The 11,519-nt window shown below is 44.7% G+C and overlaps 1 protein-coding gene across 1 annotated transcript in view; it reads right to left on the bottom strand.

Annotated features, from left to right (window-relative positions):
• Positions 1-274: 274 nt before the first annotated feature.
• CEP135 (centrosomal protein 135) overlaps positions 275-11,519 on the bottom strand; it is a 49,740-nt gene continuing 38,495 nt past the window's right edge. The window contains exons 20-25 of the mRNA XM_018575733.1: positions 5,367-5,552; positions 5,057-5,266; positions 4,506-4,708; positions 3,629-3,733; positions 3,117-3,269; positions 275-359 (exon numbers count right to left, since the gene is read on the bottom strand). Coding sequence (XP_018431235.1) covers positions 338-359; positions 3,117-3,269; positions 3,629-3,733; positions 4,506-4,708; positions 5,057-5,266; positions 5,367-5,552 — 879 coding nt within the window. The 3' untranslated portion in view covers positions 275-337. The remainder of the gene's footprint in view (positions 360-3,116; positions 3,270-3,628; positions 3,734-4,505; positions 4,709-5,056; positions 5,267-5,366; positions 5,553-11,519) is intronic.

The raw sequence follows: 11,519 nt of genomic DNA, 5'->3' as shown, positions 1-11,519 counted from the left end.
GTTTTCCATATTCCAGGCTTTGAATGACCACATTTGTAGCACCACATATAAGCCCGATGAAGCTCTTTATTTACCAATACTTCAGTAAGCTCTTCAGAATATTCTGCTGCCAGACAGAATTAGGTTTAGGTATATTTTTGAATATGCAAACAGAGATGAGGTATTTATAAAGATATTTGGTTTGGGGGTGCACTGAAAACATAGCAATATGGTTTAATCATAGAAACAAAAAGAACAAGAGATTGCCATTAGGCAATACTGATTCTTTCTATTGTACAATTCACATGGTGTAAACAGCGATGGTGCTGGTTCTTCTGTGGTATTATCTTCACAGCTGTCATTCCTTGAAGCTTACACTTCTGCAAAGAAACAAACAGGGTTGTTCCATTTAGCTTTTGTTAACTTTGGCATTCAATTTTACATTTTAAGTGGTCAAGCATTAGAGGACCCATTTTTTTCTAAAAGGATTAAACTGTTTGTACATGACATTTTTGGCAACCTTAAAGCTGACCATACGCATAGAGAATTTCTAAATATGCATGTTACAATTTAATTGTAAAATCTCTGTTAAAACTACCAACTATATGGTCCAAGGGGGTAATAAAAAAAAAAAGTGTAATACATTTGTATCCAACTGGGTGAAAATCTAAAGACGACCCTAGTAAATGACTGCAGTGCTAAAGGGATTATCCTATTAATGAAAACAAGTGGTCAGGAACCGTCTGCAACACATGACAACCAGAAAGGCCAAAGCCAGAATGTGAACCAGATGAAGTGAAGTCCCCTGCAAGACAGGGAAGTCTGCAAAATGACCAAAAGAAGGCCACAGAGGATCAACCTGGTGCTCGAAAGACCAGGGCCGAAGAGATCACCACCAAGAAGAATGACTCCACCTGAAGGAACACTGAGCCTGCACTAGCACAGTGATCCAGTGAAGTATGCACAGCCATGAAGCAGGACATTTTGCCAAACAGCTAAGAACATTTACCTGATAAAGGACAGGACTGAGGAATGGATCTGAGGAAACTGCCTTCATAGGCTGTGGATTAGCCATGTAAGGAGGACCAACCTCCAGGAGTTCAAGTCCCACAAAAGCCCATGGACATACACTATCCCAACAGCAAGATTCCAGCGTCTGTTGTCGGCTAACAATCCAGGGGAACATGGGGACCTTCAGCGATAGTTTCTTCACGCCATACATGCAGGAGAGGACGTGCACCCAGGAATGTAAAACCCTCTCCCTGGAGTGGAGATTAACAATTGATAAGAACCAGATGTAAGACCCTACAGTGGAGATGTGCGCCCTTTGCATCATCAAGCTTAAAGACCAGGTTACTCGCCCTGTCACAGTGAGAATTACCAAACCTTCACAGGGGTGTAGGTCTTACAACAACTAAGTGATTTACAATGAAATCCAGGACAAGAACCAGGCGACACGCAGTGCAGTCCTATAGAGACGAGGATCAACTGTTCTGGGGGACAAGACTTAAGCACCCCTGCAATTAGCATCCTCCCAGGTGGGGGGGAAGAGAGCACCATATTTCACCCTAAGAGACTGAGGGGTCATTCCGGGGCAGGGGTGTGGAATTCCTATCGCTCGACGCCCGGGACATGCAGTTTCGGGCGCTGGGTTCCCGGCTTCCTGATTGCCCGGGAAGCCTGCTCCATGCAAAAGGAAGAACCGATACTCGGTAAGTACCGAAAGCAAAATACCGGTACACGTACTCTATACCCAAAAACCGGTATTGGTGCATCCCTAGTTTTAATACAAACTATTTTTTTTTTTTTATTGGGACAAGTAGATTGTTATGAAGGACAAGTAGATTTGGCCCCCGCTTTAGCCCTTGGACAAGTAGTTTTTTCAAAAATTTCCACACCCCTGCAGGGACTTCCATGCCAGGAACAGTTTGGATATCTAGACTCAAATCAAGTAGACCATATACCTGAAAACCGGAAGGCAACAAGAAGGGAAGCCTGTGTTAGAGGGGGAATCCCTCAATATCCTACAAAGAGGGAAGGAGGGGGAATTTTCCTGACTGTTAAGGCAAGCTCCACTGATACAAGTTGAGATGTGCGCCCTTTGCATCATCAAGCTTAAAGACCAGGTTACTCGCCCTGTCACAGTGAGAATTACCAAACCTTCACAGGGGTGTAGGTCTTACAACAACTAAGTGATTTACAATGAAATCCAGGACAAGAACCAGGCGACACGCAGTGCAGTCCTATAGAGACGAGGATCAACTGTTCTGGGGGACTTTTCGGGAAGCCTGCTCCTTAATCAATATTGTTTTAGAAAAACGGTCACATGACAATAAACAAAAATTTATCAGTACTTGGCCAGAAAGCCGGCTCGATGCTGATTGGCTGGGTAATTCTGCTAAAATAAACCTAAACTTTACCTTCACAAAATACAACTATTAAGCAATATACATTGGAGTCCTTTTTCGTTTTATAAGGTACTATATCTGTTTTGGTATAAGGTGTGAACCAAAAGTATGAATAACCAATTACTATTGCCGCTCTTCACATCTCTGATTTTGTGCGCATATCACTACACTTGATCTGCCACCAGATTTAACATAGCCCACATTCGGGAGCAATTTCAGGCAACTAGTGAAATTAATCAGGGAGCTACTAATGTTAGTCATTACAAAACTGTGAAACTGTGCTTAGATTAGAAACTTAATTTCAGGAATTTTAATGAGTTCTGTGTTTGACATAATCCAGAAAGCACCTCCCCTCGCTAGGAGGCATGTGTTGCGTTACTTTCTCTTTTGCTGACACCATTCAAATTTCCAAGGCTGGTTTAAAATCTGATTGATGGCTGAGAGAAACATCCCAATACTGACACTTTGTCACAGTAGTCTTTACTAATACGGACACTTTGTCACAGTATTCTTTCCGTATGGGAGAAGCAGCAAGGAGCCATCAGTACGTGTAGCTCTCCTACATCACAGAGTGGTAGGTGAAAAGGGATTCTCAATTTACCAAGAAAGATCAATGATGAAAATGAACCTGTAAAAAACGTAGTCTGTACGGTCTCTCAAGGCCTAATTTTCAGTCTGAATCGTACTTTGCAATAAAAAAAAGGTATGCCAATATGACCGCTTGCTTACTTTTCTGCTGTTTTATCAGAGGCTCGATCTACAGGTCTTAAGATGGAGCGTTCTGGAGATAGAGAAGGCGATTTCATTGTGGATGTTAGTGGTGAAGATGTACGCAATGATGTAGAAAGCCCATGTCTGCGCAACTCCTGTACTGCTCGTTCTCTGTAGTAGAAAGAAAGCATTTGAAGCAGGTGTTTACACACTTTTTTTTTTTTAAGCAACACATAAGGCCCCATTCACACTGAGCGATTCGCAAATCGCGCGTTTGTCGCGCATTTTGCATTGAAAAGACTAGAATCGCGCCAAAATCCGCTCCAAAAAGGGTCCTGCTGTAGCGACGCACGACCTGCGACAGACAGAGCCCCATTGAGATGTATCGGAGAGCGATATCGCGCTGTAAATATCCGCTATATAGCGAGGATTACCGCGCGATAAATCGCTCAGTGTGAACGGGGCCTAAGACTGCTCCACTCCCTTCATATGCCAGGATATACCCTATATAACCATTATGGCAGGCCTACCTTTCAAACTTCTCTGTGGTGAGTTGTCTTCTTGCAACATCATAGTCAGACTGCAGCTGTGTAAGTTTATTTCTGAGCATAGCCACTTCTCGAGACTGGGAGTTACTATAAACCCAAAAAAGATCATGCAAAAATGTTAAGCTTTAATTAAAACTCAAAATGCAGAGTTTAGTCTTAGTACCTTTACAAGAGTTAGCTGAATTCTGGTAATTCGTTAGTAAATATTAATTTATCAAGTGCTTTAAAAGAGGAATGGAAATAACTGAGTAAAAGAAAAAAAAAAAAAGGACGACTCTCTACCCACCGGCTGTAATTTAACTTTAAAAAAAAATGTAGGCCACACAGAATGCAAGTGTGAATTCATTCAATTTCAAATTAAAGACCCAACAAGCAATATGATCTGCAAGTGTTAGGTTGGCATAAATGTACTGTGTGGGGTTAAAGAGGTTGTAAATGATTTGAAAGGAAAAATACATATGGAAGAGCAGGCACATAAAATGTAAGATTAGTGTCAAAAAGTATTTCAGTGTATTCAATTTAGATCAGTGCAGTTACTCTGTCTCTTAACAATTTGCGGAATTCACAAGACCAGCCACATAAGGAATTCAATATTTAGATATGCTTACATCTCCTTTCTGTAATGCAAGACTAACAGTTATTTAGCACTGCAAACCAAGAAAGAAAAAAAAAGGCTGAGCAAATAAGGCTCCTAACATGGCAATATATGAAAACATTTTAAAGAAAGTCACTTTTAAACACATGAATGCATATTGCTAAGATTATTTACCTCCAACTATTTTCTATTTTTCTAAAGAAATAATAAAAAAATAAAAAAAAGCTCTTCATTCCTATTAAGTGCAGGAAATGACCTACTTACAGTTTACTCTCAGAAAGGGTAAGTTTGTCTTTCAGCAGTTGAATCTCAGAGTCCTTCTCATGGGTGGTAAGATGACTCTGAAACTCTCTCTCTCGATTAGTGGCCAGCAAGGTCTCCAAGTTCTTAATAGTGAGCCTCTCACTGGACAGTTGCTTCTTCAGAAGTTCGGTTTCTGATTTCATATCCTCCAATTCATCCATGACCTAGAGAGGAACAAATAACAATGATGGCTGTGTAATAAAGAAAACACAAATACATGATTTTGGAATCGCACATCAATAAAGGGTGCAAACAATGAGCCCTATGGAAGAGTTATGTATATATTCCTCCGCTGAGGATGTATTCATTTAGAGGTTAAATAACCTGTATGAATTTGTGCATTAGTAGATCACATAAAAGGGAGAAGGATGCTGGTCAAGTGTTTTATACAGAATCCAACTAAACCCATCGATAGCATAATATTTTGCTGGCAGTGAAAAGATTTCTTTCTATATTACAGAAGAGTTGCAGACATTCAGCAGACTGACAATAATGAGTATGAGGAAACTTACTCTTTCATATTCCATGTTTCTAGCAGTAAGCTGCCTGGAGAATTGCTCTTTGCTAGAGTCCAGCTTTACGCACAGCTCTCTGACTGATGCCAAATCAGACAGAATCAAAGCCTTTTCATCCAGTTCATGTCGGAGTTGCTCTTCTAATTTGGATATTGTTTTAGTCATGGATGACATCTGAGCTTCATAGGCCTGATGAGCATTCATGTGCTGGAACAGAGGAAAGATAATCCATTTATTTTCTTTTAGTACTACCAATTTAAAAACCAGAAGAAAAATAGATTTCCAAGTTCCAGGATAGGCGTTTTACCTCTCGGACTTCGTTCTCCAAGTCTTCCAATCTCTCTCGCAGATGTCTTCTATCTGTATCAATAGACAGCAACTCCATTTTTACAGAGCTACTCTCGCCGGCGGCATTTTGTGCCTTAACTTCCCATTCTTCAGCTTGGCTGTGCATCATTCTAAACTGATCTAGAAGCTCTCGATTCTCTTGTTCCTGAAAAAAACAAAAGCAAAACTACATGAAAAAGAAAAAAAAAAACTCAGAACGCAATTTTAAAATGAGGTTCTCTGTAACCAGTCCATGTTTCAAATCATTTTACAGAGATATACATATAAGATTATTAAAAGCTATAATGTTGTTAATGCTATTGCAAGCCTCAAATGAATTTAAATCAGAGAACAGCAAATAATACCAGGAATTGCTGCATTTGTGTTAAAGTTAAAGCCCAAGCAGTTTACCTTAATATAAGGTTTACATAAGCTAATGCAAGCAGAGCTCTGCAAGCAACACCATATGCCTCTAAGAAAGCCTGCTTACTTCAAAGACAAGACTAACTCCTCTGGGAGGGAGATTACAGTCAGTAGGACAGGGAATAAAACTAAACAAACTCCACAAATACTGATATCCAGTAGCGCATAGGTAACAATGTTTATTACAAGCTTTATATTAAGTGTCTAGTTCTGCAAGAAAATGAAAATGTTGCCACAGTCTCAGCCTAATTATGCCACAACGTCAAGCCTTGTTACTCCTAAATAATAGAGAGGAAGGGCACTCTCAGGATCTAGACGCCAAAAGTAAAGAAGCGCACCAGCATAGTGTAGCAAATTAGACTTCAATATAAGTTTATGAATAAAATAAAATGCGCAGTGTGTAGCTTGTGTGAAAGTCCAAAACACTCAGGAGGGAGAAAAGTATCCTAACCTTTCGTACAAAAGATCTTTGGTTCGACTTTCTATTAGTTAATGGGGTCAAATAGATCATCGATTTCAACCATAGTGACGAAAAAAGTCGAAATAGCAAGATGGAAAATTTCTCTCAAATGAACAACATTCTAGCAGTGAATGTGGTTTTAGTTCAGGAAACTCCGTTCATTCCAAAATTGAATGTTAAAATAAAATAAAATTTTCGTTCGACATTCCTCAAGTCTCTGATGGCGGTAAAGAAAGATCTTTCGTTCGGAAATCTACTAGTGTATGGCCAGTTTAAGCCACTGGGGTGAGATCGAAGATGCTGGAACCGAAGAGCGTGCTTGTGTGGACAAACAGTTTCTGCCTCTCTCCAATCCCAGCCACTTCCATTTCCTCCAATGTTAAGAGTCTCATGATGCTGCTGTAACCAAGAACCTGCTTTGGCAATATCTCTTCCCCTTCACCATGAGGCTGAAGCTGGACCAAAGGGAAGCACACCAAATTGATAAAGGTCTCCTACTGCAAAGTGAAGAAAACGCTGATGAGCTGCAAAAACAGCAACATGTAGATATGCAACCCTTATGTCGATGGATACCAAGTAATCTTTCTGTTGGAGAGAGGCGGTAATTGATAACAATTCCAGATGAAATCCATTTGATTTACAGCAAACGCATTGAGTACTTTAAAATCCACAATCAGACAAAAGGCCTCCACTGGGTTTGGGAACCATGAACAGGTTTGAAAAAAAAACTAGGGATGCACCGATACTAGTATCGGTGCCGAGTATTTGGCCAAGTACTCTTACTCACCCAAATGCTCCGATGCCTAGTCCAATACTTGAGCTTCCGGTATAAGGAAGCCGGGCAGCGAGTCATTACACGCTGCCCGGCTTCCTGATAATTTGCCAGAAAGCCGTCTCCATGCTTTCTCGCCACCTGGTGACGAGGATGCATGGAGACGGCTTCCCTGCTAATCGGGAAGCCGGGTGGCGAGTCTTTACACGCCGACCGGCTTCCCGGCTAATCAGGAAGCAACGTGGCGAGTCATTACACGCCGCCCGGCTTCCTTAATGAGACTTCTGGTATCGGTGAGTACTGAAAATAAAATATTGGTACACGTACTCAACACCGGTATCGGTGCATCCCCAAAAACTTGAAAATGTTCTGCCAAAGGAACGGAAGAAATAAGGTCCTGATCCATTAGACCTTGAACTGCACACAAAAAAAAAAGTTTTGCACAATGCTGCTGCGATATGGAAAGCCGGGATGTAAAGAGCCGAGGAGGATCAATATGAAAACATGAGTTGATTACCTGATAACTCTGTTTCCAGGAATCTTCCAGGACAGCCCATGAGAGAAGGCTCCGCCTGCCTGCAACAGGAAACACATCAACCACATTAAATAAAAAGACTCCTCCTTCCATTCCAATTCAGTACCCTCTAGGACCGAAGGCTACCAAATGTACTAAAGTATCCCCTCTGTCATCCAACCACGGATGTCCCCTGGATACCAACCAAGGGCGGGAATCTGCTGTCCTGGAAGATTCCTGGAAACAGAGTTATCAGGTAATCAACTCATGTTTTCCCCAGTCATCTTCCAGGACAGCCCATGAGAGGATCAGTGAGGACAAATCTTACCTCCTAGGGTGGGACCACAGCTTGCAGGACCTTCCTGCCAAATGCCTGGTCTTGTTGAGTCATAAGGTCCAGCCTGTAGTGCCTGACGAATGTCTGGAAACTGGACCAGGTGGCTGCTCTGCAGATCTGGTCTGGAGTAGCCCCTGCTCACTCTGCCCATGAAGTAGCCCATGCTCTAGTTGAGTGTGCTGTGAGCGGACCCGGTAATACCAAGCCCTGAGCTTTGTAATTCTCAGTGATAGCCATCTTAATCCACCTAGCTATCGTGCTCTTTGTGGCCCTGTTCCCTCTAGTGGGACCCCCAAACACTACAAAGAGGCGGGTCGACCGTTTCCAAGGTTTCGTGACCCGAAGGTACTCCAAGACGCACCGTCGTACGTCAATACCCTGCCATGCTTGTTCTCGAGCAGACGAAGGGTTAGTCGCGAACGAGGGAATGACCACTTCCTGAGTCCTGTGGAACGTGGACACCACCTTGGGCAAGAAAGCCGGATCCGGCCTCAACACAATTTTATCTACGAGGATGGTGCAGTACGGATCCGCAATAGAGAAAGCTTGGATTTCGCTCACCCTTCTAGCGGAAACTAATGCCACTAAAAGTGCCGTCTTTGTCAGATGCTGTATTGAACATTCTCCCAGGGGTTCAAACGGTTGCTTGAGGAACCCTTGTAACACCACCGAGAGATCCCAATTTGGAACGACCTTCCCCTTTGGGGGTCTCAACCTGACTACCGCTGGCATAAACCACTTTATGAGAGGGTCTTCCGCCAGTCTAACGTCCACAAAATTAGACAGTGCCGACACCTGTACTATCAGTGTACCGTATATACTCGAGTGTAAGCCGACCCGAATATAAGCCGAGGTACCTAATTTTACCACAAAAAATTGGGAAAAAATATTGATCGAGTATAAGCAGAGGGGGGCATTTTTCAGCACAAAAAATGTCCAGCCCCCCTGTAGAAAATCCAAAACCAGCGGCACCGTATCGGCCGCTGGTCTACCTTTGCTGTCATACCAGCTGAAAAAAACTCTCCACAATTTTAGGTAAATCGCTGACGTTACTGGTTTCCTACTGTGCATCAGTGTGGACACTACCTTAGCTGACAACCCCTTGTGCATCAGCACCTCGCTCTCAGAAGCCAAGCAGCTAAATTTAGAGCCTGGACTTGCGGGTGTCTTACCGTGCCCTGCACTAGCAGGTCTGCCGTCGGTGGAAGAAGCAGTGGCTCCTCCACGCACAGCTCTAGGAGTGTCGTGAACCGCGGCCTCTTCCGCCAATATGGTGCTATGAGAATTAGCGTCATGCGTTCCTCCCTGAGTTTCCGAAGAACATTCGGAATCAACTGCAACGGAGGAAATGCGTAACCCAACCGGAACCCCCAAGGGTGCGCCAAAGCGTCCACCCCCAGCGCCCCGTCGTACCTTGAGAGGGAAAATAATTTTTCTACCTGCCTGTTGTTGGCTGCAGCGAAGCGGTCCACCTCCGGACAGCCCCAGAAGCTGGTGATCCAGGCAAACGTGCTCTTGTTCAGAGCCCACTCTGACCTGTGCAGTTCCGTTCGGCTGAGCAAGTCCGCCAACTCGTTCAGGCTGCCTTTGATATGCCTCGCCGTCAGGGAAAGGAGATTGCGTTCTGCCCATGACAGAATTTCTGTCGCCAATGCCATCATGCCCTGCGACCTCGTGCCCCCCTGCTTGTTTATATAAGCTACCGATGCGGCATTGTCCGAGGCCACGGCTACATGGTGGCCTGCTAAAGTATCCCGAAAGTGGTAGAGAGCTAACCCTACCGCCTTCAGCTCTCTCCAGTTTGACGACCTGAGCCTGCCCGTATGGTCCCAGGCATCCTGCCAAATATGCTCCAGGCAGTGGGCTCCCCATCCCCAGGCACTGGCATCTGTCGTGACAACCAACGGTGCTGGCTGGCACCACAGCCTGCCTAGTGAGAGGTTCCGACAGTCCATCCACCACAGCAGTGATTGTTTGATCTCCTCCGTGATGTGGACGACTTTGTCTAGGTCTTCCTGCCGACCCCCCCAGATGCTCAACAGCCAATTCTGCAGTGATCTTGAGTGGAATTGCGCCCAGGTAACCGCTGGGATGGCGATGTCATCAGGCCCACCAGTCGCATGACTGATCTGATCGATACTTCGCACCGCAATTTCAGCCTTAGTGTCTCCTCTATCAGCAAAGACACTTTTTCCCCCGGTAATGCAACGGTCATATCCTGGGTATTGATCCAATAACCCAAAAACCTGACCGTCTGTGCTGGAACCAGTTGTGACTTTTCTCTGTTCAACAACCAGCCCAGACTCTCCAAGTGTAGGATCGCTAGCTCCAGTTTTTGTTGGCGCACAACCTCTGTCGGGGCAAAAAACAAAAGGTCGTCTAAATAGGGAATGACCCCCACTCCCTGTGACCTTAGGGGGGCCAAAGTCTCTGCTAACACTTTGGTGAAGATGCGAGGCGAGGAGGAAAGGCCGAACGGCAGGGCCCTGTATTGGAAATGCAGGACCCCCGTTGGTCCCCAGACAGCAAACCTCAGTAGGTATTGGGACGACTGTCTTACTGTAATGTGAAAGTAAGCGTCTCTTAGGTCGATAGTTGCCAAAAACGATCCCGGGGGCAGCAATTCGCGTATGGAAAAGATAGATTCCATACGGAATCTTTTGTACAGTACCACTCTGTTCAATGGTCGCAGATTTAGTATCAGTCTGCACTTGCCTGAGGGCTTCATCCTGGAAAAGATGTGGGAGTAAAACCCCCTCCCCTCCTCCGAAGCTGGTACCTGCACAATGACCCCCTGGTCCAACAGGGCTGCCGTCATTGCCTCTGCTTTCTTCCGGTCCTTGGACAGGGAAGTAATCAGAAGCCTGGATGGTGCCCGTTCCGTCAATTCTATTTTGTAGCCGATCTGAACCAGCTTCAAAATGAACTTGTTTCTGGTCAGCTGCCTCCAGAGCGGGAAGAATTTCCCCCAGTCTTCCTCCCACCCTGAGCAATTGGTCATTGGGATTTATTGGGCTGCTGAGGTAGGTTAAAGAGGAAATTGCTTTTATCCTTACCCTTTTTGAAGGCCCACCCTTTTGACTGGTCTTGTTTTTTACCGTAAAAACCCCGTTTTTCTTTACGGAAATTCTGACTCCTCTGGCCACGAAAAAACTTTTTCCCCTGCTGCTTGGTGGCAGCGGAAAACCTTTTTTCTTGTCCGCGGATCTATCCAACACCGCTTCCAACTCCTGGCCAAAGAGCAAGTCACCCTTGAAGGGGAGCCCGCATAGTTTTGCCTTGGAGGCTGCATCTCCTGCCCAAGTTTTGAGCCACAATGCCCTCCTGGAGGAGTTGATCAGCGCCGTGGTTCGAGCTAAGTACCTGACCGCCTCAGCCGAGGCGTCTGCAATGTAAGCGGCTGCCTTACTCAGTACAGGGAGGGAGCCCAGTAACTGATCTCGATCTGTTCCAGACTCCAGGTGTACTTGTAGCTGATTCAGCCACACACCTAAAGTCCTAGCCACGCAAGTAATTGCCAACCCTGGCTTAAATCCAACACTTGCTGATTCCCAACCCTTCCTGAGCAAAGCCTCCGCTTTCCTGTCCATTGGGTCCTTCAATGCTCCCATGTCTTCAAATGACAAA

This window comes from Nanorana parkeri, unplaced genomic scaffold (assembly GCF_000935625.1).
Source record: "Nanorana parkeri isolate BGI_ZX_2015 unplaced genomic scaffold, ASM93562v1 scaffold54, whole genome shotgun sequence".
Classification (NCBI taxonomy): domain Eukaryota; kingdom Metazoa; phylum Chordata; class Amphibia; order Anura; family Dicroglossidae; genus Nanorana; species Nanorana parkeri.
This window is presented reverse-complemented; position numbering and strand designations above follow the sequence as displayed.